The 25,522-nt window shown below is 51.8% G+C and overlaps 1 protein-coding gene across 2 annotated transcripts in view; it reads left to right on the top strand.

The window, feature by feature from the left end:
- LOC147096856 (tyrosine-protein kinase receptor UFO-like) overlaps positions 1-25,522 on the top strand; it is a 91,160-nt gene that overhangs the window by 24,653 nt on the left and 40,985 nt on the right. The window contains exons 3-6 of one of the 2 annotated variants that reach the window (XM_085973546.1): positions 10,781-10,920; positions 15,888-16,032; positions 18,617-18,646; positions 22,089-22,218. In XM_085973546.1, coding sequence (XP_085829672.1) covers positions 10,781-10,920; positions 15,888-16,032; positions 18,617-18,646; positions 22,089-22,218 — 445 coding nt within the window. The remainder of the gene's footprint in view (positions 1-10,780; positions 10,921-15,887; positions 16,033-18,616; positions 18,647-22,088; positions 22,219-25,522) is intronic. The other variant, XM_085973547.1, reaches the window with a different exon arrangement.

The raw sequence follows: 25,522 nt of genomic DNA, 5'->3' as shown, positions 1-25,522 counted from the left end.
AGAGACCGCAGCCAGCTGTAGTCACCCTGTACCTCACTCAAGGAGCCACTCCTGGTGCGCGAGGCCAGACACAAAGCCGAAATCATCTCCCGGGCCGACGATTAACTTGCACAATGTGGGTGGGCAGGGAGGGAGAAATGGGCGGGAGCTGGTAAGAGTTTCCGGCCATTTTTTTGTGCCCCCCACTCCCCCCACATCTGAGATTCCTGTGGGTACTGGGCCACTATGAAAATGAGGGATAGCATCATATGAGGTGTTATAAATCTCATCATTCATCAAGAAACTACTCATGAAATAACACTGGATGGCCAGCTGGTGGCGCCGTCCAAGGAGTATAAATACTCAGGCGTGGGCCCCAGCTTGCCAGGGACATTTTGTAAGACAAGGAACTAGTGAAGTACAACTAGACCTCCATGTTCTGAAACAAGTTGATTAAAGCCTTGCTTTATACTCAAACCAAGTGTGTAGCGAGTTTTATTACGTCATGAGGTATTCTCCACCATTCGCACCCTGACAATGACTGTGGCTTTCCGGGGTGGGCAGGGGGGGAATTTTAACTTTCAAAGGCCGGTCTCCTGAAAGGAGTCAAAAGTGATTATTTCCAGGAAAGCGGATTTCAGAGAAAGCAACCAACAAGAAAGCAATCATCACATTGAGCTTCCAATACCATTTACTTGGGCTGGCAATGCCATGTTCTTGGGCTGGCAATGCCATGTTCTTGGGCTGGCAATGCCATGTTCTTGGGCTGGCAATGCCATGTTCTCGGGCTGGCAATGACATGTTCTTGGGTTGGCAATGCCATGTTCTTGGGCTGGCAATGCCATGTTCTGGGCTGGCAATGACATGTTCTTGGGCTGGCAATGCCATGTTCTTGGGCTGGCAATGCCATGTTCTCGGGCTGGCAATGACATGTTCTTGGGCTGGCAATGCCATGTTCTTGGGCTGGCAATGTCATGTTCTCGTGCTGGCAATGCCATGTTCTTGGGCTGGCAATGCCATGTTCTTGGGCTGCCAATGCCATGTTCTCGGGCTGGCAATGACATGTTCTTGTGCTGGCAGTGCCATTTGCCACCAAGCCACTCAGGAGCTCTGACCCGTCTTTTAAAGGCATTATTAGTTGTCAGACTTTTAATTATTGGGCTAGCGCTAGACTCTCTAAGGCTGGTCCCTTAGATTTCCAGTGAGGTATGCCCTCATTTCATGTCCCCAAACCCACAGTGGGGGTTTTTGGATGTTGACTGCTGGGGCGGGTTATTGCATCCACCTTCACCTCAAGGACCCGCGCTTGAATCCAGGCCAACTAATGGGTGAAGGTTCCCCCTTCTCTGCCCCGGTGTAACAGACCGAAGTTCACCCCTGGTCCTGGTGCATGCGAATTTCATGGGACAAAGCTGGCACTGAATCAGCAATCCTCTCCTAGCCCTGAGCCATTGGCTCTGGAGAGTGGGCTCGGAGGTTAGTGTTGTCGGGGTCAGCGTCTCTCCCTCTACAGCTACAATAAAACTTAATGGGGAAAATTTGAGGAAGGATGTTCTTGCCATGGAAGGGGTGCAGCGAAGATTCACCAGGCTGATACCTGGGATGGCAGGAATGACGTATGAGGAGAGATTGGGTCGATTGGGCTTGTACTCGCTGGAGTTTAGAAGAATGAGAGGGGATCTTATCGAAACTTATAAAATTCTGACAGGACTAGACAGACTAGATGCAGGAAGGATGTTCCCGATGGCGGGGGAGTCCAGAACCAGGGGTCACAGTCTAAGGATAAGGGGTAAGCCATTTAGGACAGAGATGAGGAGGAATTTCTTCACCCAGAGAGTGGTGAACCTGTGGAATTCTCTACCACAGAAGGCAGTGGAGGCCAATTCATTAAATATATTCAAGAAGGAGTTAGATATATTTCTTAAGGCTAAAGGGATCAAGGGATATGGGGAGAAGGCAGGGACAGGGTACTGAATTTGGATGATCAGCCATGATCTCATTGAATGGCGGAGCAGGCTCGAGGGGCCGAATGGCCTACTCCTGCTCCTATCTTCTATGTTTCTACAGCTACAATAAAACTTATGGGGGAAAAATTCAGTTGGTTTGCGCCTCCCGTTAGCGCCTTAAGAGGGCGCTAATGGGGCGCAAAGCAACTAGCGCCCGTGCGCGGCGATGTTTGCGCTGCTCACGAAATTATCTAGACATTTTGCGGCAGCGCTAAACACTACCGCCACGATCTCCTGCACCGGCAGATCGTGACGTCAGTCGAACGCGCAACGCCCCGGTAGCGCCCCGGACCGGATATTGAGTGGCGCCCCCTGCCTTACCGCCTGCCGCTAGCAATGACAGGTTGAGGGGAGCGTTTTGCAGTCGGGAAGGGACTGGGGGAGCGCTATTTAAAGGCGACCGCTTCCGGCCTTTTTTTGTTGGTGATATTTTTGCACCACGCATTCTGAGAGAGAGAGAGAGACTTCTGGAGAGATTCAACGCTGTGTGAAGGAGTCTTGGGTACACTGAGCAGCACTTTGCAGGTTCATTTTGAATTGCCCTTCCTTGCATCGATTTAGAAGAGACTTTGGGGGAGAAATTGGGTTGAGGCGCCAAAGTGGCGCCAAGTTCGCCTGGGCGCTGATTTTTGCGCAGCGTTCGGAGCATTAACGAACGTCAGAAATTCAGTTTCAGCGCCCCTAGAGAGAGACGGGGCAAGGCTCGAGGCGCTCCGCGTCCCTCTTGGGGCGCTGAAACTGAATATCGCAGTGCAACGTGCCGCAGCGCCACACGTTACGGCACGGCACGCTGCGGTACTGCAGGCCTTCCTCCCATTGTTAAGGGGGAGAGACCTGCAACAACGCGATCCCCGATCGCGAGTGCTGGCAAAAGAGCCCGGCACCGAGGAGAAGTGCCGGGCTCTCGGGGAACAGCCGGCAATGCCGCAGGGTGGGGGGGGTCAGGAGGCTGAGGACGGAGGTGCTGGCAGGCGGCCGCCGAAAAAGGCGGCCGCCCCGCACCTCCACCTTAACTTGCGCCACTGCCGGCACAGCAAGGCCCCGTGAACCGGGCGCGGGTAGCGAACGGCGCTACAGCGGCGTTCGCTACCAAATATCGCTAATGGGGCGCTGCGCACACCGATGATGTCATCGGTGGCGGCGCAGCGCAACAGCCTAACGCCACCATTAGTGCCCCCGCTGAATATCGCGGGAGGCGCGGCAAGTGGCGCTACAGCCACTGACTGCCCTCTTTAGGCACTAATAGGTGGCGCTACATACCCAATTTCTCCCCCTTTGGGGGCTGCACTCTGAGATCTTTCCCTGGGCCTCTCCATTGTCCTTTCCAGCAGATTTGATGTACAGGTCTCTCCAGGCCGAGATTCAAGGCTGCAATGAGCAGGGTGTGGATGGAGAGCAAGATTGACCCTCCCCTTTAAGAACTGGCCGGCGCCAGTGTGTCTGTGTTCCATTGCTGACTGACATCACATGAGCTTCGCCAGCGCTCTGAGGTAGCGCCTCGCTCCTCGGCCTTTGCGCCTTAAGAGAGGTGTGTAGTGCCTGATTTAGCGCTCCAATCACCTCCAGGGGCGATAAAAGCCAAGTTTGCAGTTGGAGGCGATAATTAGCGGCAGGCGCTAAACTTTGCGCATGGCCGATACTGAATTTTTCCCCAATGAATTCATGCTCCTGGCTCTGCTGGCTGGACGTACAGGCCAGGAACAGGGGTGTGGAGCTGGCAGGATCTTCCTATGGGACTGGCTGACCACGCCCGAACGTCCCACAGGCAGCCCCGGTGGGTGAAGGCCCACGACGGGAGTGCGCGTACTCTCTAACCTGTAGGGTAAAGCTGGGAGCACAGGGTGTTGGCACTGATTACGAAAAGTGGCCAAAGTGTTCCATTTACCAGTTCAGATCTCCCTCGCCTTAAGCACAAAGAACTAGTTGTTTTCAGATGGGCTGGGCGTGACGTGTGCCATGGGCTGGTTGGCAGCAGTTCACCCGAGGGGAGCACCCTGGACGGGGAGCTCTTCGCTTGCCCGCCATGTCAGTGCCGGACACAGGACAGAGGGGACCCACAGAGAAGGGAAAGGTATACGGACATGGCATAAATCAATAAATAAAGGCCACACTGAGTACTTTTTTCCGTAGGAGGTTTATGTGTGTGAGCCAGCAAGTAGGGTCGGATTTCCCACATTTTGCAACTTACTAAAGAAGAAGGATGAGTGTGTGAGAGGAAGAGAAAAGTGAGCGAGAAAAGAGAGAGAGGGAGAGAGGACAGATAGAGGAGGGAGAGAGGAGAAAAAGGGGAGGGAGAGGAGAGGGAGCAAGGAAGGAGAAAGAGGAGAGAGAGAAAAGCGACAGGCCAACATAGCTGAGGAGTGAATGATTCCATGGAGTGGGGTGGGGGGAGTGGGGTGGGGGGAGTGGGGTGGGGGAGTGGGGTGGGGGGAGTGGGGTGGGGGGAGTGGGGTGGGGGGAGTGGGGTAGGGGGAGTGGGGTGGGGGAGTGGGGTGGGGGAGTGGGGTGGGGGGAGTGGGGTGGGGGAGTGGGGTGGGGGGAGTGGGGTAGGGGGAGTGGGGTGGGGGGAGTGGGGTAGGGGGAGTGGGGTGGGGGGAGTGGGGTGGGGGAGTGGGGTAGGGGGAGTGGGGTGGGGGGAGTGGGGTAGGGGGAGTGGGGTGGGGGAGTGGGGTAGGGGGAGTGGGGTGGGGGGAGTGGGGTGGGGGGAGTGGGGTGGGGGGAGTGGGGTGGGGGGAGTGGGGTAGGGGGAGTGGGGTGGGGGGAGTGGGGTGGGGGGAGTGGGGTGGGGGGAGTGGGGTGGGGGGAGTGGGGTAGGGGGAGTGAGGGTAGGGGGAGTGGGGTGGGGGAGTGGGGTGGGGGGAGTGGGGTGGGGGGAGTGGGGTAGGGGGAGTGGGGTGGGAGGAGTGGGGTAGGGGGAGTGGGGTAGGGGGAGTGGGGTGGGGGGAGTGGGGTAGGGGGAGTGGGGTGGGGGGAGTGGGGTGGGGGGGAGTGGGGTAGGGGGAGTGGGGTGGGAGGAGTGGGGTGGGGGAGTGGGGTGGGGGTGTGGGGTGAGGGAGAGTGGGGTAGGGGGAGTGGGGTAGGGGGAGTGGGGTGGGGGGTGTGGGGTAGGGGAGTGGGAAGTTGGGGAGTGGGGTAGGGGGAGTGGGGAGTGGGGAGTTGGGGAGTGGGGAATTGGGAAGTGGGGAGTTGGGGAGTGGGGGAGCGGGGAGTGGGGAGTTGGGGAGTGGGGTTGGGGAGCGGGGAGTTGGGGAGTGGGCGGGGGGCAGGGAGCGGGGAGTGGGGTCGGGGAGTTGAGGAGTGGGGAGTTGGGTCGGGGGGTCACAGTCCTGTCTTTAGGCACTGTGCCCATTAGCGGGGAGCGGGGAGTGGGGTTGGGGAGTGGGGTCGGGGAGTTGGGGAGTGGGGAGTTGGGTCGGGGGGGTCACAGTCCTGTCTTTAGGCACTGTGCCCATTAGCGGGGAGCGGGGAGTGGGGTTGGGGAGTGGGGTCGGGGAGTTGGGGAGTGGGGAGTTGGGTCGGGGGGGTCACAGTCCTGTCTTTAGGCACTGTGCCCATTAGCGGGGAGTGGGGAGTGGGGTTGGGGAGTGGGGTCGGGGGGTTGGGGAGTGGGGAGTGGGCGGGGGGTCACAGTCCTGTCTTTAGGCACTGTGCCCATTAGCGGGGAGTGGGGAGTGGGGAGTTGGGGAGCAGGGAGTTGGGGAGTGGGCAGTGGGGTCGGGGGGAGTTGGGTCGGGGGGTCACAGTCCTGTCTTTAGGCACTGTGCCCATTAGCGGGGAGTGGGGAGTGGGGTTGGGGAGTGGGGTCGGGGAGTTGGGGAGTGGGGAGTTGGGTCGGGGGGTCACAGTCCTGTCTTTAGGCACTGTGCCCATTAGCGGGGAGTGGGGAGTGGGGTTGGGGAGTGGGGTCGGGGAGTTGGGGAGCAGGGAGTTGGGGAGTGGGCAGTGGGGTCGGGGGGAGTTGGGTCGGGGGGTCACAGTCCTGTCTTTAGGCACTGTGCCCATTAGCGGGGAGTGGGGAGTGGGGTTGGGGAGTGGGGTCGGGGAGTTGGGGAGTGGGGAGTTGGGGAGCAGGGAGTTGGGGAGTGGGCAGTGGGGTCGGGGGGAGTGGGGTCGGGGGGTCACAGTCCTGTCTTTAGGCACTGTGCCCATTAGCGGGGAGCGGTGCACACAGCTACACTCTCATTGGTAGCAGCGTCTCTTGGTTCTGCGGGAACGATGACCATTTGCCCAAGTTGGGAGGCTGCCACCTTTCAATCCAATTTGACTTATTTTATTTTCCATTATTTAAACCACACTAGTCCCAGAAAATAAAGAATAATTCATTGCAGGATTTTTCCCCTCTCTTCTTGAAAGCAGCAACTCAGATTGGTCACACATTCCACAGCCGCCCTCCGGTCGGGTTCCCACGAGCCTCCTGCCACCATCGTTCCCGCTAAGTTGTGGCCGCGCAGTGGAATGGAAGTCCCGCGCAGTCCGCTCACAGGCTTTTCAATGGAAGAAACCGCGCGAGCGTGAAAATTTGAATGGGCCGCGTAGCCAGTTAAAGGGAACATTGCCTCCCCTGCCTCTTCGTCTGAATGGGGAGGAGGGATTTGGTTTTAATCACTTTGAGTGAGAATTATTGAGAACTCATGGATGCCTCGAACAGGGCAGGTGATTGTTATTTAGAATTTACAGCACAGAACAGGCCACTCGGCCCAACTGGTCCGTGCCGGTGTTTCTGCTCCACACCAGCCTCCTCCCACCCCTCTTCATCTCACCCCATCAACATATTCCTTTCTCCCTCATGTGTTTATATAGCTTCTCCTTAAAGGCATCTATGCTATTTGCCTCAAACTACTCCTTGTGGCAGCGAGTTCCACATTGTAACCACACTTGATCTAAATGCTAGTCCAAGAAAATAAAGAATAATTCATTGCAGGATTTTTTTTCCTTCCTCTGGTATGTTTCCCACGTACCTGTTCTGTATTTGGTAAAGAAGTTGTTCCTGAATTCCTTATTGGATTTATCAGTGACTATCTTATATTGATGCCCCCCCCCCACCCTGTTTGAATGAGCGTAGCTCAACGGGGACCCCCCTGACAGAGAGATTCTGACTGAGAATTCTTACTGAGAAAATCTTTCCGTCCGCGATTTAAAATCAAAACAGAAAATGCTGGGCAGCTCTTCCAAAGAGCCTGCACAGGCACGATGGGCCGAATGGACTCCTTCTGTGTTGTAAGATTCTATGGGCTGGATTTTGCCAATGGGGGCGCCTTGAAGGCGGGACTCCCACTTGTCGGGTTTCAGTCCCGCCTCCATCAACTTCTGGCCAACCCGCGGTATTTTCCCTAGATTGACCTTGTTTATCCCGCCCAGCGGGCTTAGCAGGCCAATCAAGGGGAAGCCGGTTACAGAGAACGTCAGCGTATGACGTTCCATCTGTCAAAAACTTTTGACAGATGAATTGTCATCGTTTGACAGCTCTGTGAAGCTGTCAAACACTGACGTTCTCTGTAGTTTGATGAGTTCTTGAATTCAAGACTCATCAAACCTCTTTCTTTAGCAGAAATTAGATGGTTGTTGCATCGGAGAATGCAGCGGCCATCTGTCATCTCTGCCGCGGAGGTGTGAGACTCTCCGCACCCCCACCGATTGAAGCCTGCAGGAAGAAACAAAGGTAAGTACACTTTTTCTAACACTTTCCACTTACCTCACATACTCACCTCTCCACACTTGCACCCATCACTTATCTTCACAGCGCACTTTTGCACCCCTCCGACCCCCGCAGACCCACTGCTCGCCTCGCTGACCTGGCGGGGTTCGGCGCCTTCGGGAAGCCCACACTTGTGTGGGCAAAATGGGAATAATCCTCTTATCTGCCTGTTGACTACCTGTTAACAGGCAGTTAAGTGGCTGTAATCCCCTTCCCACCTCCAAGGAGACGGGACCTGGCGCGGGTCGGCTACCCGCCTCCTGGCAAGATGGCACGGAGGTGGGTTGGGGGCGGGATGGGCACCCGCCCCCAAATTCTGCCATTTTCCCGGCAGTCCCGCTTCCATACCTGCCTCCCCAGGGCTGGCAAGATCGTGCCCTAAGATGTCTGGTGGTTGGGTCGGATGGGGGGGGGTGAGAAAAACACAGGCAAGAGCCAAGCCCTGGATTATCTGGTTGACGCTCATTTAAACAGGTTAAAGCCAGCGTCTGCGCAACACCGATGGGTAAATATGGGCTCGGGAGTCGGAATGCTGCCTCCTGTCACAAGGGCGCTAGCTCACGAATCTCAGCCAAACATAACCCCCCTCGCATAATGGAGGGGGATAAACCAGCAGGCAGACGTCGAGCCTCCCACGACCTCAGGACGTCCCAAAGTGCTTTACAGCCAATGCAGTACTTTTTGAGGTGTCATGATATCAGAAACGTGGCCGCCAATCTGCTCACAGCAAGTTCCCAACAAACAGCAAACGTGATAGTGACTGGATGTTGGGGGGGAGAGAGAAGCAGGCAAACGGAGACCCAGTTACGGGAGGGGGGGTGCTGTCTCCCGAGGACCTGTTTTCCGAGTGCGTTCTCCAGTGGAGCCTCGCCCGGCCAACAGCGCGCAGTCCGGGGATCCCGGTGGCGCCAGGGTTGCTGACCCCCCTCCAGGATTTCCAGGAATTAAAGCCTAATCTCCGGGACACTGCTTCCAGCAACACCCGGGAGAAAAACCATCGGCTCATTAAAAAAAGTTGTGGGGTTTTTCTTTAGGTTAAAAAAATTATTTGATCACTTTCCTTTACCCGTTGTAAAAATATTGGAAGTGGGGGGAAAAAAGCCGGTTTGATTGACAGTCAAGCATCATCCAATCGGCCGAGGATGGACGTGTTAGGTGACCAATGGTGGGAGAGCGTGGGGGCGGGGCAGTTGGCGGCAGGAGGTCATGTGACGACACCTCCGGGAATATGGCCAATCAGCAGAAACCTGGCGGGTGGGCGGTTAAAACCTTACCTGTCCGAAAGCCGCCGTGACGGCAGCGTCTGTAACCTGAACCTGCTCTCCTGAGCAGGCAGCCCGGAGCCAACGGGGTCCTTCTTTTACATATGCATGTCGCGGCCCGATGACATCATTGAGGCCCGACTGTAATTTTAACTCGGGCCTGAGCGGGGGGAGTCCGCCTGGAGTTAAAATCGGGGCCTAGGTTGCTCTTGCCCGTGATTTCTTCGCCTGTCCGTTATCAGTGTGTGGTGCATGGCTGTGATCACCTGATGTTAGCGGCCAGCGAGGGGTGTCTCGACACTGGGCGCTCGCTTTCGAAAAATCCCCCCTCCCTCGCACCCACCCCAGCTTCAGCGTTTAAACTCCTTCAGGAAACCACCCCACCACCGTATTTATCTCTTTACCATGAAGTGAAGGTTTATTATTTTTGGAGCGACGACCAATTGTTTCATGAGAAAACGGAATCTTTTCCGATGTGGCAGAGAGCGGAGCCAAAGAAAGTTCGGGGGAGGGGGTGGAGAAGGGACAGTTATTCCCGTGACCAGTAACCAGAAACATGTGGAAAGGATTGGAGCAGAAATTGTGTGGAAAAGACTTTCCAATTCAGCCGGGGCTTCAGCCCGTTGATGGGAGAATGGTCTCGTCGTCGTGGCAACGTCTGCAGGGCAAATCAGGGATAGTGATGCGACAGTGATTGCTGCCTGGCGGTCGGGCTGGGAGGTGCCCTTGTGTCTCATTGCCAAAGAAACCCATTGGCACCTCAAAGTCCTGGCCCTGGGACGATGCACATCAGGTTCTACCGTGACTCAGTGTGTGGCACTCTCTCTCTCTCTCGCCTCTGAGTCAGACAGTCGTGGGCTCAAGTCCCACTCCAGAGACCTCAGCACGAATTCCAGGCTGACACTCCCGTGCGGCACTGATGGAGTGCTGCACTGTCGGAGGTGCCGTCTTTCGAATGAGACGTTAAAGCATCCGCCCTCTCAGATGGGCGTAAAAGATCCCACTGCACAACTTTGAAGAAGAGCTGGCGAGTTGTCCGGTGCCCTGACCAATATTTATCCCTCAATTAACATCACTAAAACAGGTTATCTGGTCATTATCACATTGCTGTGCGGGAGCTTGCTGTGCGGGAAAGTGGCTGCCTAGATTCTGTGTTCAAGTCTCTGGAGTGGGGCTGGAATCCTACCACCTACTGACTCAGAAAGACTTGCATTTCTATAGCGCCTTTCGCAACCACCGGACGTCGCAAAGCACTTTACAGCCAATGAAGTGTAGTCACTGTTGTAATGTGGGAAACACAGCAGCCAATTTGCACACCACAAGCTCCCACAAACAGCAACGTGATAATGACCACATAATCTGTTTTTTTTTATCATGTTGATTGAGGGATAAATATTGGCCAGGACACCGGGGATAACTCCACCTGCTTTTCTATCGAAATAGTGCCACGGGATCTTTTACACCCACCTGAGAGAGCAGATTGGTTTAACGTCTCATCTGAAAGACGGCACCTCTGACAGTTCCGCACTCCCCTGGGAGTGTCAGCCTAGATTTATGTGCTCAAGTCCCTGGAGTGGGACTCGAACCCACAACCTTCTGACTCAGAAGCGAGAGAGTGCTGCCCACTGAGCCACAGCTGACGATGACTGACCACAAGACTACAGAGAGTCAGCAGGGATTGATGGTTCCGTCATATCCGGCAGTTTTAATCTGCGGGTGTTCTTTGCTTCGTGAGGGGACAAGATGGCGTTGTTCATTGTCTGCTGTGATTGGCTGCCCTCTCTGTAGCTGTGACGAATAACGCCTGACCTGTTGCTTCTTTTGTCTTTCTCCTTCAGAGCCGGACACGGCCCCGGGCAACGTAACCTTTCAGTACAATGGCAGCACTCTGCTCTTCCACTGGGAGGAACCATCCACAGGCCTTAATGGGGTCCTGCAAGGGTACAAAGTGGCCTATCAGGACCAAGACTATACTGAGGTAAAGTATTTAGTCATCGTCTTGACAACACGCACAGCCCCGCCTGCCACCAGATGGACAGTGGTTTCAACAACAACTTGAGTTTTTGTAGCGCCTTTTAACATAGCAAAACCTCCCAAGGTGCTTCACAGGAGCGATTGTCCAACAACATTTGACCCCGAGCCACATAAAGAGAAATTAGGGCAGGTGACCAAAGGCTTGGTCGAAGAGGTAGGTTTTACGGAGCGTTTTAAAAGAGGAGAGAGAGGCGGAGAGGTTTAGGGAGGGAATTCCAGAGCTTAGGGCCCAGGCAGCTGAAGGCACGGCCACCAATGGTTGAGCGATTATAATCAGGGATGCTCAAGAGGCCAGAATTGGAGGAGCGCAGAGATCTCGGGGGGTTGTGGGGCTGGAGGAGGTTACAGATTACAGAGCTTTACTTCATGCCCGATGCGTAGTCCTACACAGCCTTCCTCTCCTCTGCACCATCACGGCGATCAAATCAAGACTCACTCCACATTCTCCTCTTCCCCAACACCACAAACCTGAAGACCGTCTGTCCCCATCAGTCTCTCCTTCTTCCTGTAGACTTTAAGCGTTTGAAATCCAAGTAACTGTCACCAAAGCTCTCCCATTTTGACTTCCATCATCTTCTCACTTACACTCTACAGCCTCAGTGGGCTCCCGCTCTGCTGGCTCTGGTTTCCTGATTTTAAAATAAGCCCAGACGAGGAAAGTTATAGAAGAAAGAAAGATTTGCATTTCTATCGCGCCTTTCATGACCTCAAGACGTCCCAAAGCGCTTTACAGTCTAATTTTTGAAGTGGGGTCACTGTTGGAATGTAGGAAAGGCGGCAGCCAATTTGTACACAGCAAGCTCCCACAAACAGCAATGTGATGATGACCGGATCATCTGTTTTAGGGATGTTGATTGAGGGATAAATATTGGCCGGGACACCGGGGAGAACTCCCCCTGCTCTTCTTCGAAATAGGATCTTTTGCGTCCACCTGAGAGGGCAGACGGGACCTCGGTTTAATGTCTCATCCGAAAGATGGCACCTCCGACAGTGCAGCACTCCCTCAGCACTGCACTGGGAGTTCGGCCTAGATTTTGCTGGAGGTGTAAGTCAACAGCGGGGGGGGCGTGGGGGACGGGGGGGATTGGAAGAGAGCAAACTGGCAAGGATAAAAAAAAGTATAAAATACCATTGGCTCCGTTTCTGAAAACAAAATCAGTAAACATAAGAACATAAGAAATAAGAGCAGGAGTCGGCCACACGGCCCCTCGAGCCTGCTCCGCCACACGGCCCCTCGAGCCTGCTCCGCCACACGGCCCCTCGAGCCTGCTCCGCCACACGGCCCCTCGAGCCTGCTCCGCCACACGGCCCCTCGAGCCTGCTCCGCCACACGGCCCCTCGAGCCTGCTCCGCCATCCGGCCCCTCGAGCCTACTCCACCATTCAATAAGATCATGGCTGATCGTCGACCTCAGCTCCACTTTCCCGCCCGATCTCCATATCCCTTGATTCCCCTAGAGTCCAAAAATCTATCGATCTCAGCCTTGAATATACGCAAAGATTCAGCATCCACAGCCCTCTGGGGCAGAGAATTCCAAAGATTCACAACCCTCTGTGTGAAGAAATTCCTCCTCATCTCAGTCTTAAATGGCCGACCCCTTATCCTGAGACTATGCCCCCTAGTTCTAGACTCTCCAGCCAGGGGGAAACAACCTCTCAGCATCACCCTGTCAATCCCCCTCAGAATCTTGTATGTTTTCATGAGATCACCTCTCATTCTTCTAAACTCCAGAGAGTATAGGCCCAATCTACACAATCTCTCATCATAGGACAGCCCTCTCATCCCAGGAATCAATCTAGTGAACCTTCGTTGCACCGCCTCCAAGGCAAGTATATCCTTCCTTAGATAAGGAGACCAAAACTGTGCCCAGTACTCCAGGTGTGGTCTCACCAAGGCCCTGTACAATTGTAGCAAGACTTCCTCACTCTTATACTCCAACCCCCTTGCAATAAAGGCCAACAGGCCATTTGCCTTCCTTATTGCTTGCTGTACCTGCATGCTAGCTTTCTGTGTTTCTTGCACGAGGACACCCAAATCTCTCTGAACACCAACGTTTGAAAGTTCTCACCATTTAACAAATATTCTGTTTTTCTATTCTTCCTACCAAAGTGAATAATCTAACATTTCCCCACATTATACTCCATCTGCCACCTTACTGCCCACTCACTCAGTCTATCTATATCCCTTTGCCGACTCTTTGGGGGGGGAAAATTGGGTATCGTCCATTTTGGGGCGCTAATATCGGCCGGGCGCAAAGTTTAGCGCCCGGCGCTAATTATCGCCTCCAACTGCAAAATTCGCCTCTATCGCCCCCTGGAGGTGATTTGAGCGCTAAATCAGGCGCTGCTCACCTCTCTTAAGGCACTAACGTCGGGGAGCGAGGCGCGACCTCAGAACACTACCGAAGCTCAGGTGATGTCTGTTACCATGGAAGCCAGGCAGACTGGCGCCATCCAGTTCTTAAAGGGGAGGGGCCACCTTGCTGGCCAGCCACACCCTGCTCATTGCAGCCTTGAATCTCGGCCTGGAGAGACCTCGAAAGCAATTGTGTTGGAAGCACTAATGGATAGGCCCAGGGAAAGAGCTCGGCGCTTAGGAACTTCAAAAGCGGTGCTGAGGGCCAAAACTCCTTAGGACAGCATTAAAACCAAACATTTTGCCAACAAGAAAAGGCAGGAAGCGGCCGCCTTTAAATAGCGCTCCCCCAGCCCCTTCCCAACTTGAAAACGTTCCCCTCTACCTGCCGCTCCGCGGCAGGCACTAAGGCGGGGGGGGGCACGACTCAATATCCGGTCTGGGGCGCTACCGGGGCGTTGCACGCTCGACTAATGTCACGATCTGCGGGCGCAGGAGGTCGTGGCGGTAGTGTTTAGCGCCGCCGCAAAGCGACTGGTCAATTTCGCGAGCGGCGTGCACATCGCCGCGCCCGGGCGCTAGTTGCTTTGCGCCTCCCGTTAGTGCCCGCTTAGGGGAGGCACAAAACAACCGAATTTTCCCCCCAAATTTGTGTTCTCTTCACAGCTCACTGTCCCACCCAGCTTTGTATCGTCAGCAAACTTGGATAGATTACACTCGGTAAAGCAGAGGGGAGATGGCTCTTCAGAAGGAGGAAAACAAAAGGCAGTTATGAAATTTAGGAGCTCCTACCCGTCCAGGGAATGTTTTAAACACATGAAACGAGTTCAGGAATTCTCGTTCTAGTTCTCAGTGGGTCCATTAATCTGCAGTCCAAAATAACCCTCTTGCAGGAATTAACGAATTCCTATGAATAACTGAGAACGACACCAGAGAACAATTAAACAGGTCTTTACTCAACGGAGATGCCACGAGGACCCTTTGGGCGGTCCCGTGGTTTGCGATGTGACGTCATCGCGTTTGCCCGTGCTCTTAAAGGGGCCACGCCCCGTACATGCAAACTCTATATACAAAACACAGTAATGCCTAACACAATGGTACAGGTTTAGGCTGGTGTTAGAACATCGTTAAAGAGAATTATATACAGTTAGCCAGAGTCATTCAGTGGTTCTGCCATACTCTAGCTTAAACAGAATCCACACTTATTTGCTAATCTAGCTACGGCAGATAGACGTGGGAAATGGATAGTGCTGGCAGGGCTATTGCTCGTCGAGATTTAGGGCAGCTCTCCCACAACCGTGTCCTATACCCGATATGTCCCTTCAGATTTTTGAAAAATGTCACCCAATTCTAGGAAGATGGAGTGGAACGTGTGTGGCTTTATATTGTGTGCAGTTTTGGTTGCCTTATCTGAGGTAGGATGTTCTTGCCATGGAAGGAATTCAGTGAAGATTCACCAGGCTGATACCTGGGATGGCAGGAATGACTTATGAGGAGAGATTGGGTCGATAGGGCTTGTACTCGCTGGAGTTTAGAAGAATGAGAGGGGATCTCATTGAAACTTATAAAATTCTGGCAGGACTGGACAGACTAGATGCAGGAAGGATGTTCCCGATGGCGGGGGAGTCCAGAACCAGGGGTCACAGTCTAAGGATAAGGGGTAAGCCTTTTCGGACAGAGATGAGGAGGAATTTCTTCACCCAGAGAGTGGTGAACCTGTGGAATTCTCTACCACAGAAGGCAGTAGAGGCCAATTCATTAAATATATTCAAGAAGGAGTTAGATATATTTCTTAAGGCTAAAGGGATCAAGGGGTTTGGGGAGAAAGCAGGGACAGGGTACCGAGTTTGGATGATCAGCCATGATCTCATTGAATGGCGGAACAGGCTTGAGAGGCCGAATGGCCTACTCCTGCTCCTATCTTCTATGTTTCTATGTATAACTCCTCCGCTATCTCTGCCATCGAATTTGCACACATGGATGTAGGAAAAAAGAAAGAAGGATCCAGCAAGTAGTGGACAAGGCAGCCACGAGGAGTCACAGCCCACGAGCTGCCCCAGTCACCTTGTCCTGCTGCCATCCTGCCACCCATATCTCCAAGTGCTCTTGTCACGTCCCAATCTCCCACAACCTGCTGTGCCCCGGCCATCCTTTATACCCAAGGGACACGCTCGTGAGAGCTGGGTCCGAACACTGTGCTCGAATAGCCTGCCAACAAGCACTGTCCTACTTGTGAAACGGCTTCTTGGGGAGGTGCAGGAGGCCCACTGTCGCATGTGGAGCTCAACAAGAGGCACATCTGCCCTAAGGAGCGTCCAGGAGAAGGGTTGGTCCGAGCAGCCTTTGACTGGGTTCTCCTGAACACTGGTAAGTGTATGTCCTGCGTGAGACCATTGTGTCAGCAGTTGGCATCCCTGGCATTAGGTCTTGATGCCTTTACACGATGACATTTAGTTTCCAGCTTGTCCATCGCTCACCCTTGAGGATCTGGGAAACTCGATGCCCTGTGACTTTAAATAAATGGCCGCAATTTAAATGCTCCTCCTTCTTTTGTAGGTGATCGTGGACAATGGGATGAGAGAGAGCATCCTTCTGGAGGTTGTCCTGCCCGTCACAAACCTGACCGTGCGTGTGGCTGCCTACACGAAAGCCGGGGATGGCCCGTGGAGTGACCCTGTCCCGGTTACCCTTCCCAGCCCAGGTGAGATGGACCGACTTTGTGATCCTGCTTCAGTCAGTTTTTGGGAAGTGAAGAGATTCTGCAAATGTTCAGATCATTGACACGGAACAGAATGTTTAGGAAGAGGAAAATCCCTTCGGCCCAGCAAGTCCGCTGCCTTTTCAACCCCGCCCACCCACCGTCTCACCTATTCCCTCAACCCCACCCACCCACCCACTAAAACCCTCAACCCCACCCACCCACCTTCTCACCAAATCCCTCAACCCCACCCACCCACCCACTAAAACCCTCAACCCCACCCACCCACCTTCTCACCAAATCCCTCAACCCCACCATCTCACCTTCTCACCAAATCCCTCAACCCCACCATCTCACCTTCTCACCAAATCCCTCAACCCCACCTTCTCACCAAATCCCTCAACCCCACCCACCGACCGTCTCACCTATTCCCTCATCCCCATGTCCAAATCTCACTGCCCACACCCAGCAGGGGTTGTTTTATCTGTCGTGCTGACTGAAATGTGAATGCATAAATGTTAAAGTTTCAGCTCACCCCGTGCCCTGCCCTGGATCTCTTTAAGGATCCAAGCTCTGTATCATGCTGCCTTACAGTACTTCCTTGTAGATGATGTGTAAAAAGATAAGTCTCTGGGTAACAGAAAAATCTCTTAGTGGATTCAGGAGCTGGGAGTTGTAGCTGCTTTGGAGAGGGTCACATTTCAAAGTTGAGGTAACGGGGAATCACTTCCTGGTTAAAGGCCATTAGCCATTCCCTTTTGGTTTCCTCTTTGGGCTGTCCCTGGACGGTGATTCGGCCCAGTCTTTATGGTGGGGCCCTGCTTTTGTGAGGCTTTCGACCTATCTCCTGATTTCCTTCTTTGAGTTGGGAGCTCTCGATCTGACTCTTCACTGCAATTTCACGTTGTTCAGTGGATCGAGCTAATTCCTATAAGTGACTGGGATTGATTTTACTCACATAATTTCCATCCTCCACTCACTGCATTTTGTTAGAGAAATCACCCTTGCTTTTATTGGGAGACTCTGCTGTAGTTTTGTTCATGAATTCTGTTTGCTATAGTTCATAGAGACTCTTTTTAATTAGACTCTGTCGACTGTTTGATGTAGTTAATAAACTCTTTTTTAAAATAGACTCTGTAGACTGTTTGATGTAGTTCACACAGACTATTTTAAAAAATAGATGCTAGACTGTTCGATGTAGTTCATGCAGACTCTTTTTAAAATAGACTCTAGACTTTTTGATGTGGTTCATACAGACTCTTAAATAGATTCTGTAGACTGTTTGCTGAGTAAATAGGCTTTGTTTGCTGTAAAATAGACTGTTTCCTATCGTGCAACTCATCGGCTGACACAGTGGTGTCAATAGACACTCTGGTAAATGTTAGCAAGAGTCTTGAGCTGGATTGTACTTAAGTTTTCAAGAAACCAAGACCCCACTGTACACTGGGAACCACTGCCCCTTTAAGGGCATTGGTATTTGTCACGCTATTGGTGAGCTAGTGTCTTGTGATATTAATGTAAGAACAGCCATACTGCAGCTTAAACTGTTGCTGCATCAGACGAGGCCTCGCCAACAGGGCAGCCGGTATGCATGCTGACATCCTTTTGATGGTGATGTCAGGAAGCACTTCCTCACACTAAGGGTAGTGGAAACCGGGAACTCTCTCCCCCAAAAAAGCTGTTGCATCTGGGGATCAATTGAAAATTTCAAAACTGAGATTGATAGATTTTTTGTTCGGCAAGGGTATTGAGGGTTATGGAACCAAGGCAGGTAAATACAGATCAGCCATGATCTCAGTGAATGGCGGAACAGGCTCGAGGGGCTGGATGGCCTCCTCCTGTTCCTATGTTCCTATGATAACAGAATCTTCTGCCTTCAAAAACTACTTAAAAATAAATGCAGGTCTACCATCTTGAATAGGGGTGAGCAGACGAATATATATACGATAGGGGCCGAGGTTATGATCTGAAATTGTTGAACTCGATGTTGAGTCCAGGAGGCTGTAAAGTGCCTAATCGAAAGATGAGGTGCTGTTCCTCGAGCTTACGCTGAGCTTCCGTGGAACAGTGCAAGAGGCCGAGGACGGTGAGGTCCGAGTGGGAGTGGAGCGGTGAATTAAAGTGACAGGCCACCGGGAGCTCGGGGTCCCCCTTACGGACTGAACGGAACTTACGGCATTGATAGAACTGCTTTAAAAAGGGGGCAGCCCAGCCCTCAAGAACAAACTTCTACCACAGAAGGCAGTTGAGGCCAATTCATTAAATATATTCAAGAAGGAGTTAGATATATTTCTTAAGGCTAAAGGGATCAAGGGATATGGGGAGAAGGCAGGGACAGGGTACTGAATTTGGATGATCAGCCATGACCTCATTGAATGGTGGAGCAGGCTCGAGGGGCCGAATGGCCTACTCCTGCTCCTATCTTCTATGTTTCTATGTTTCTATGTCTTAACTATTTCAGGAATTTTGGCAGGTATTATTGGTCACAAGTGCGTCAATTTACCAAGTTAATTTGTGCTGTGTTTAACTGTTCTTCGCTCTCACTGTGAGGCCCGCAGCAGAATATTATTTGTGCTTCTTTTAACAGGTAGCCCAAGGGAGATGAGACATCAGCTAGGTAAGAGGCCACCTTTATGCCAATGGTCCCGAGTACAATTGGGTTCTAAGTGAACCAAGGGGGAGGCGGCCCAATGCCACGATCACAGGACGCCACAAGGCGCTTTACAGCCAATGAAGTACTTTTTGAAGTGTCGTCACTTAAAAGGAAAAGGCCACTCGGCCCATTGAGCCTGCCCTCCTGGTTCTTTGACAAACCCAACTTAAATCTGCCTTTTGAACTTTGATGCCGCGTGGTAGATTAGTCTCGGAGTAAAGGCATTTGTTGTCAAATTTATTATTTCTTCATGGTGGTGCGGAGCATTCTATTAACGTCACATATACAGCACAAATTATAAACTAGAGAAGAATGATTCAGGGAGAGTAAAGGATTGTAATCTCTAGATCGGAAGACTTTCGTAATCGTCTGGATCTTTGCTGGAAATATGGGCCAACGAACAAGAAATGAGGAGAGTTAACGGACGACTAAAAGCATTGTGCCCATAAATCAAGAAAATGCAGTGATCTTGCTGTGTGCAAATTGACTGCCACATTTGCCTGCATAACATCTGCGACTACACTTCAACAGAAAAACGAAAGACTTGCATTTCTATAGCGCCTTTCATGACCTCAGGACATCCCAAAGCGCTTTACAGCCAATGAAGTACTTTTGAAGTGTAGTCACGTAGGAAATATAAAGTAAATTTGTTGGCTTTGAAGTGCCTTGGGATGTTCTGAGGATGTAAAGGGTGCTGTAGAAATGCATGATCTCTCTGTGAAAAGTTACAGTGCTTCAGAATAGCCAGCACCAAGCAAGGTGTTCAAATGATAACATCATTTAAAAAGTAAATCAAGCCTCTATTTGAAGCCTCACCCTGGCTTGCTTGCTGCTCCCGCAGTGACCTTGGCCTCCTTATTTAAGGAAGGATATACTTGCATTGGAGGCAGTTCAGAGAAGGTTCACGAGGTTGATTCCGGAGATGAAGGGGTTTTCTTATGAAGAATGGTTGAGCAGGTTGAGCCTATACTCATTGGAGTTTAGAAGAATGAGAGGTGATCTTATTGAAACATATAAGATTCTGAAGGGGCTCGACAAGGTGGATGCAGAGGATATTTCCCTTCGTGGGGGTATCTAGAATTAGGGGGCATAATTTCAGAATAAGGGGGCACCTTTTTAAATTGGAAATGAGGAGGAATTTCTTCTCTCAGAGGGTCGTAAATCTGTGGAATTCTCTTCCCCAGAGAGCTGTGGAGGCTGGGTCATTGAATATATTTAAGGTGGAGATAGACAGATTTTTGAACGCTAAGGGAGTCGAGGGTTATGGGGAGCGGGCAGGGAAGTGGAGTTGAAGCCAAGATCAGATCAGCCATGATCTTATTGAATGGCGGAGCAGGCTCGAGGGGCCAAATGACCGACTCCTGCTCCTATGTCTTATGTTCTTATGTCTTATGTTCTTATGATCTCATGGAGTTACGCATTCAGGTTTAAAAAGGGTCTAAACTCCTCCATCATCAATGACCCCTTGTGCAAGCGGCCAGAGAACTGCCAGCCCCTGTAGAGCCACCCCCCCCAGTCCTTCAAAGTAGCACACCTTCAAACCTTTCGACAACACCTCCCAAACCCACGACCTCTACCACCTAGAATGACCAGGGCAACAGGTGCATGGGAACACCACCACCTCCAAGTTCCCCTCCAAGTCACACACCATCCTGACTTAGAAATATATCACCGATCCTTCATCGTCGCTGGGTCAACATCCTGGAACTCCCTCCCTAACAGCACTGTGGGAGCACCTTCACCACACGGACTGCAGCAGTTCAAGAAGGCGGCTCACCACCACCTTCTCAAGGGCAATTAGGGATGGGCAATAAACACTGGCCCTGCCAGCGACGCCCACATCCCATAAATTAATTAGAAAAAGCACGGAACCACGGAATATTAGCACAGAGGAGGGGGTGGCGCCTGTGTCAGTGATAGTGCTTCAACTATTGGGGGTGGTCGTCCTCTTCACAGAGCCTGAGGAATGGGCAGTTGCCTGGAGCAACAATGAGGAAACGGGCCGGAGACCTCCTCTCCCACTGCGCTACCCGGGCTTGAGGCTTGAGGGGCTGAATGGGCTCAAGGGGCTGAACGGGCTTGAGGGGCTGAATGGCCTCCTCTTTTTCCCTCCCTATGTTCCTATTAACTGGGGACGATGACTCGAAGGAGTTACTAAAACCAACAACCGCCTGAACGCCAGCTCAGCTCCCTTACTGCCAGTGGGATCAGTGAATGCTCGGCGCCACGAGGTTCCCATCAGGATTGGCAAGTGTTCGGGTTAACCCTTCTTCCTTGGTGGTTTTGACTTGTGATTAGAGGCCCGGGTGATGATGCTCTGGACTGTAACATAGAATTATAGAGTCATAGAGTTATACAGCACAGAAAGAGGCCCTTCGGCCCATCGTATCCGCGCCGGCCATCAAGCCCTGTCTATTCTAATCCCATTTTCCAGCACTTGGTCCATAGCCTTGTATGCTATGGCTTTTCAAGTGCTCATCTAAATGCTTCTTGAATGTTGTGAGGGTTCCTGCCTCTACAACCCTTTCAGGCAGTGAGTTCCAGATTCCAATCACCCTCTGGGCGAAAAAGTTTTTCCTCAAATCCCCTCTAAACCTCCTGCCCCTTACCCTGAAACTATGCCCCCTGGTTATTGACCCATCTACTAAGGGGAAAAGTTCCTTTCTATCTACCCTATCTATGCCCCTCATAATTTTATACACCTCAATCAGGTCCCCCCTCAGCCTTCTCTGCTCTAAGGAAAACAACCCCAGCCTGTCCAGTCTCTCTTCATAGCTGAAGCGCTCCAGCCCAGGTAACATCCTGGTGAATCTCCTCTGCACCCTCTCCAATGCAACCACATCCTTCCTATAGTGTGGCGACCAGAACTGCACACAGTATTCCAGCTGTGGCCTAACTAGCGTTTTGTACAGCTCCATCATAACCTCCCTGCTCTTATATTCTATGCCTCGGCTAATGAAGGCAAGTATCCCATATACCTTTTTAACCACCTTATCTACCTGTCCTGCTGCCTTCAGGGATCTATGTACAGGAAACTCTCGATTTACCGGCACCTAAATAACCGGAAATCTCTGTTAACCGGCAAAATTCAGGAGTAGGTTCAGGTAAGTTTTACTTCATATTAGTGGCCGTTCCTGGATCTGTGGCCGTGTAACCGGGGTTCCTGCACCTGTTGCTAAGCAACAGGGACGCCTGGATCTTGTGGCCGGGGTTCCTGCACCTGTTGCTAAGCAACAGGGAAGCCTGGATTTGTTGCTGTGTACGGAGGCTCTCGTACCTTTTACTGTACCTCTCTGTAATCCGGACTTTTTGATAAACCGGCACCGCGCCGGTCCCGTCGGTGCCGGATAATAAAGAGTTTCCTGTACATGCACAACCAAGGTCTCTTAACTCTTGTGCTTTCCAGGGGACACAGCCAGGCGGCAATTCTCCTGGCACTGGTGGTACGTGGTGATGGCCATCGCCGTGGCCGCGGCCTGTGCCATCTGCATCAGCGTGCTTGTCGCTCGACTGAGGAAGAAGGATGTTCGATACGGGTGAGAACTGTTTTGAATTTCCAAACATGTTTTCCATTCAGAGCCAACGGATTAGGCTAAGTAGACAATTGTGGACAATTTTGGTCTCCTTACCTAAGGAAGGACATACTTACCATAGAGGGAGCGCAACGAAGGTTCACCAGGCCGATTCCTGGGATGGCGGGACTGTCGTATGAGAAGAGATTGAGTAAACTAGGCCTGTATTCTCTTGAATTCAGAAGAATGAGAGGGGATCTCATTGAAACATACAAAATTATTACAGGGCTTGATAGGATGGATGCTGGGACAATGTTTCCCTTGGCTGGGGAGTCTAGAACCAGGGGCCACAGCCTCAGGATAAAGGGTAGGCCATTTAGGACTGAGATGAGCAGAAATTTCTTCACACAGAGGGTGGTGAACCTTTGGAATTCTCTACCCCAGAGGGCTGTGGAGGCTCAGTCATTGGGTATATTCAAAACAGAAGTCGATAGATTTCTGACTAGTAAAGGCATCAAGGGATATGGTGATAGGACCGGTGAATGGAGTTGAGGCAGAAGATCAGCCATGATCTCATTGAATGGCGGAGCAGGCTCGAAGGGCTGAATGGACAACTCCTGCTCCTATTTCTTATGTTTTTATGTAGACCTCAGTTTGGCCTGGTGCCAAACTCTGATGCTTATAGTACGTGGCGCGGGAGTGGTGGGGGCGGGGGAGTGAGGTGGTGTGATGTTCAAACTACAGCCCGTGGGCCGTATCCAGCTCACAGGCCCTGGCGATCCAGCACTTGAAGTCCAAGCAGCCCAATTCTAATTGTGCTGATGTTTCTCTCCCTCACTGGTTTGTCCTGTGGGTTGAAGGTTTGGAGAGGCTGTTCTTGGTGCTGCTGCTGCCTCTTGTGTGGATAGCAGTCCACCGAGATCTGTTAGTGTCGATTCCTTGAAGTATGTACACATTAATAGGAACGGGCATATCAACTCTGTAGCTGGCTTGTGAAGCTCCACGTTAGCTATCACAGACCTGGATACTCCAGCTGAGTTTCCGACCCCATATCCGCTCCATCACCAAGACCGCCTACTTCCTACCTCCTTAACTTCGCCCGTCTCCATCCCTAGTTCAGCTCATCCGCTGCTGAAACCCTCATCCATACATTTATTACCTCTGGACTCAACTATTCCGATGCTCTCCTGGCAAGCCTCCCACCTTGCACCCTCCATAAACTTGAGCTTATCCGAAACTCTGCTGCCCCGTGTCCTAACTCACACCAAGTCCCGTTCACCCATCACCCCGCTGTGCTCGCTGACCTACATTGGCTCCCTGTCCGGCATTTCCTCAATTTTAAAATTCACCTCCTTATTTTCAAATCCCTCCATGGCCTCACCACCCCCCCCTCCCTATCTCCGTAATCGTCTCCAGCCCCACGACCCCCGAGATCTCTGCGCTCCTCCAACTCTGGCCTCTTGCACGTCCCCGATTTTCATCGACCCACCATCATTGGCGGCCGTGCCTTCTGCTGCCTAGGACCTAAGCTCTGGAATTCCCTGCCTAAACCTCTCCTCCTCTCTCTCCTTCTTTAAGATACTCCTTAAAACCTACCCCTTTGACCAAGCTTTTGGTCACCTGTCCTAATATCTCTTTATGTGGCTCGGTGTCAAATTTTGCTTGATAATACTCTGGTGAAGCGCCTTGGGACGCTTTACTACGTTAATGGCGCTATATAAATGCAAGTTGATCTTGTGCTACAAATATCCCATTGCGGATTGTTTCGCAATAAACCTGAGGTAAATTCAACAGAGATCCTTAAGTCCTGCACATCACGAATGTGTAGCACATGGACAGGAGTCACCAGCACAACATAAGAACATAAGAACATAAGAAATAGGAGCAGGAGTCGGCCATTTGGCCCCTCGAGCCTGCTCTGCCATTCAATAAGATCATGGCTGATCATCTCCACTTTTCTGCACTACCCCCATATCACTTGATTCCCTTAATATTCAAAAATGTATCGATCTCTGTTTGAATATACTCAATGACTGAGCCTCCACAGCCCTCTGAGGTATGAGAATTCCAAAAATTCACCACCCTCTGAGTGAAGAAATTTCTCCTCATCTCAGTCCTAAATGTCTGACCCCTTATTCTGAGACTGTGACCCTTGGTTCTAGACTCTCCAGCCAGGGGAAACATCCTCCCTGCCTCTACCCTGTCAAGCCCTGAAAGAATTTTGTATGTTTCAATGAGATCACCTCTCATTCTTCTAAACTCTAGAGAATATAGGCCTCGTCTACTCAATCTCTCCTCATAGGACAATCCCCCCATCCCAGGAACCAGTCTGGTGAACCTTCGTTGCACTCTCTCTATGGCAAGTATATCCTTCCTTAGGTAAGGAGACCAAAACTGTACACAATACTCCAGGTGTGTTCTCACCAGGGCCCTATATAATTGCAGTAAGACGTCTTTACTCTTATACTCAAATCCTCTTGTAATAAAGGCTAACATACCATTTGCTTTCCTAATTGCTTGCTGTACCTACATTCAACTTTCAGTGATTTGTGTACAAGGACACCCAGGTCCCTCTGAACACCAACATTTCCCAATCTCTCACCATTTAAAAATACATCACACTACCTGTAGGATCTGATACAGCTGCTTGAAACTATGCCATAAGGAACAGTAAAGAAGCCCCCCCAGCACGATGGGAAACGACCGCTGCCTCTGTCGGTGCCCTGCCTTGTACCACTGGGTAGAATTGATATCGGTGTCAACAGCACAACAACTTTGTGCCTGGCATTTGCACGACTAGCGAAGGGGGTGGCAACGCATCATAGAGTTATACAGCACAGAAAGAGACCCTTCGGCCCATCGTGTCTGCGCCGGCCATCAAGCCCTGTCTATTCTAATCCCATTTTCCAGCACTTGGTCCGTAGCCTTGTATGCTATGGCATTTCAAGTGCTCATCTAAATGCTTCTTCAATGTTGTGAGGGTTCCTGCCTCTACCACCCTTTCAGGCAGTGAGTTCCAGATTCCAACCACCCTTTGGGTGAAAAAGTTTTTCCTCAAATCCCCTCTAAACCTCCTGCCCCTTACCTTGAAACTATGCCCCTTGGTTATTGACCCCTCTACTAAGGGGAAAAGTTCCTTTCTATCTACCCTATCTATGCCCCTCATAATTTTGTACACCTCAAACTTCGCAAGGGTTATGACCTCCGTGCCTTCCGTCGGTCACGGGTGAGCGTGATGAACGACGCCTGCCCCCCCGAGCAAGGTGACCAACACTGGCCCATCCCTTGTGGAGACCAGAACCAGAGGAACATTGCAACAGGAAAAGGC

Source organism: Somniosus microcephalus, chromosome 34 (assembly GCF_052327205.1).
Source record: "Somniosus microcephalus isolate GS21.2 chromosome 34, FLI_Smic_1.0, whole genome shotgun sequence".
NCBI lineage: Eukaryota > Metazoa > Chordata > Chondrichthyes > Squaliformes > Somniosidae > Somniosus > Somniosus microcephalus.
This window is presented reverse-complemented; position numbering and strand designations above follow the sequence as displayed.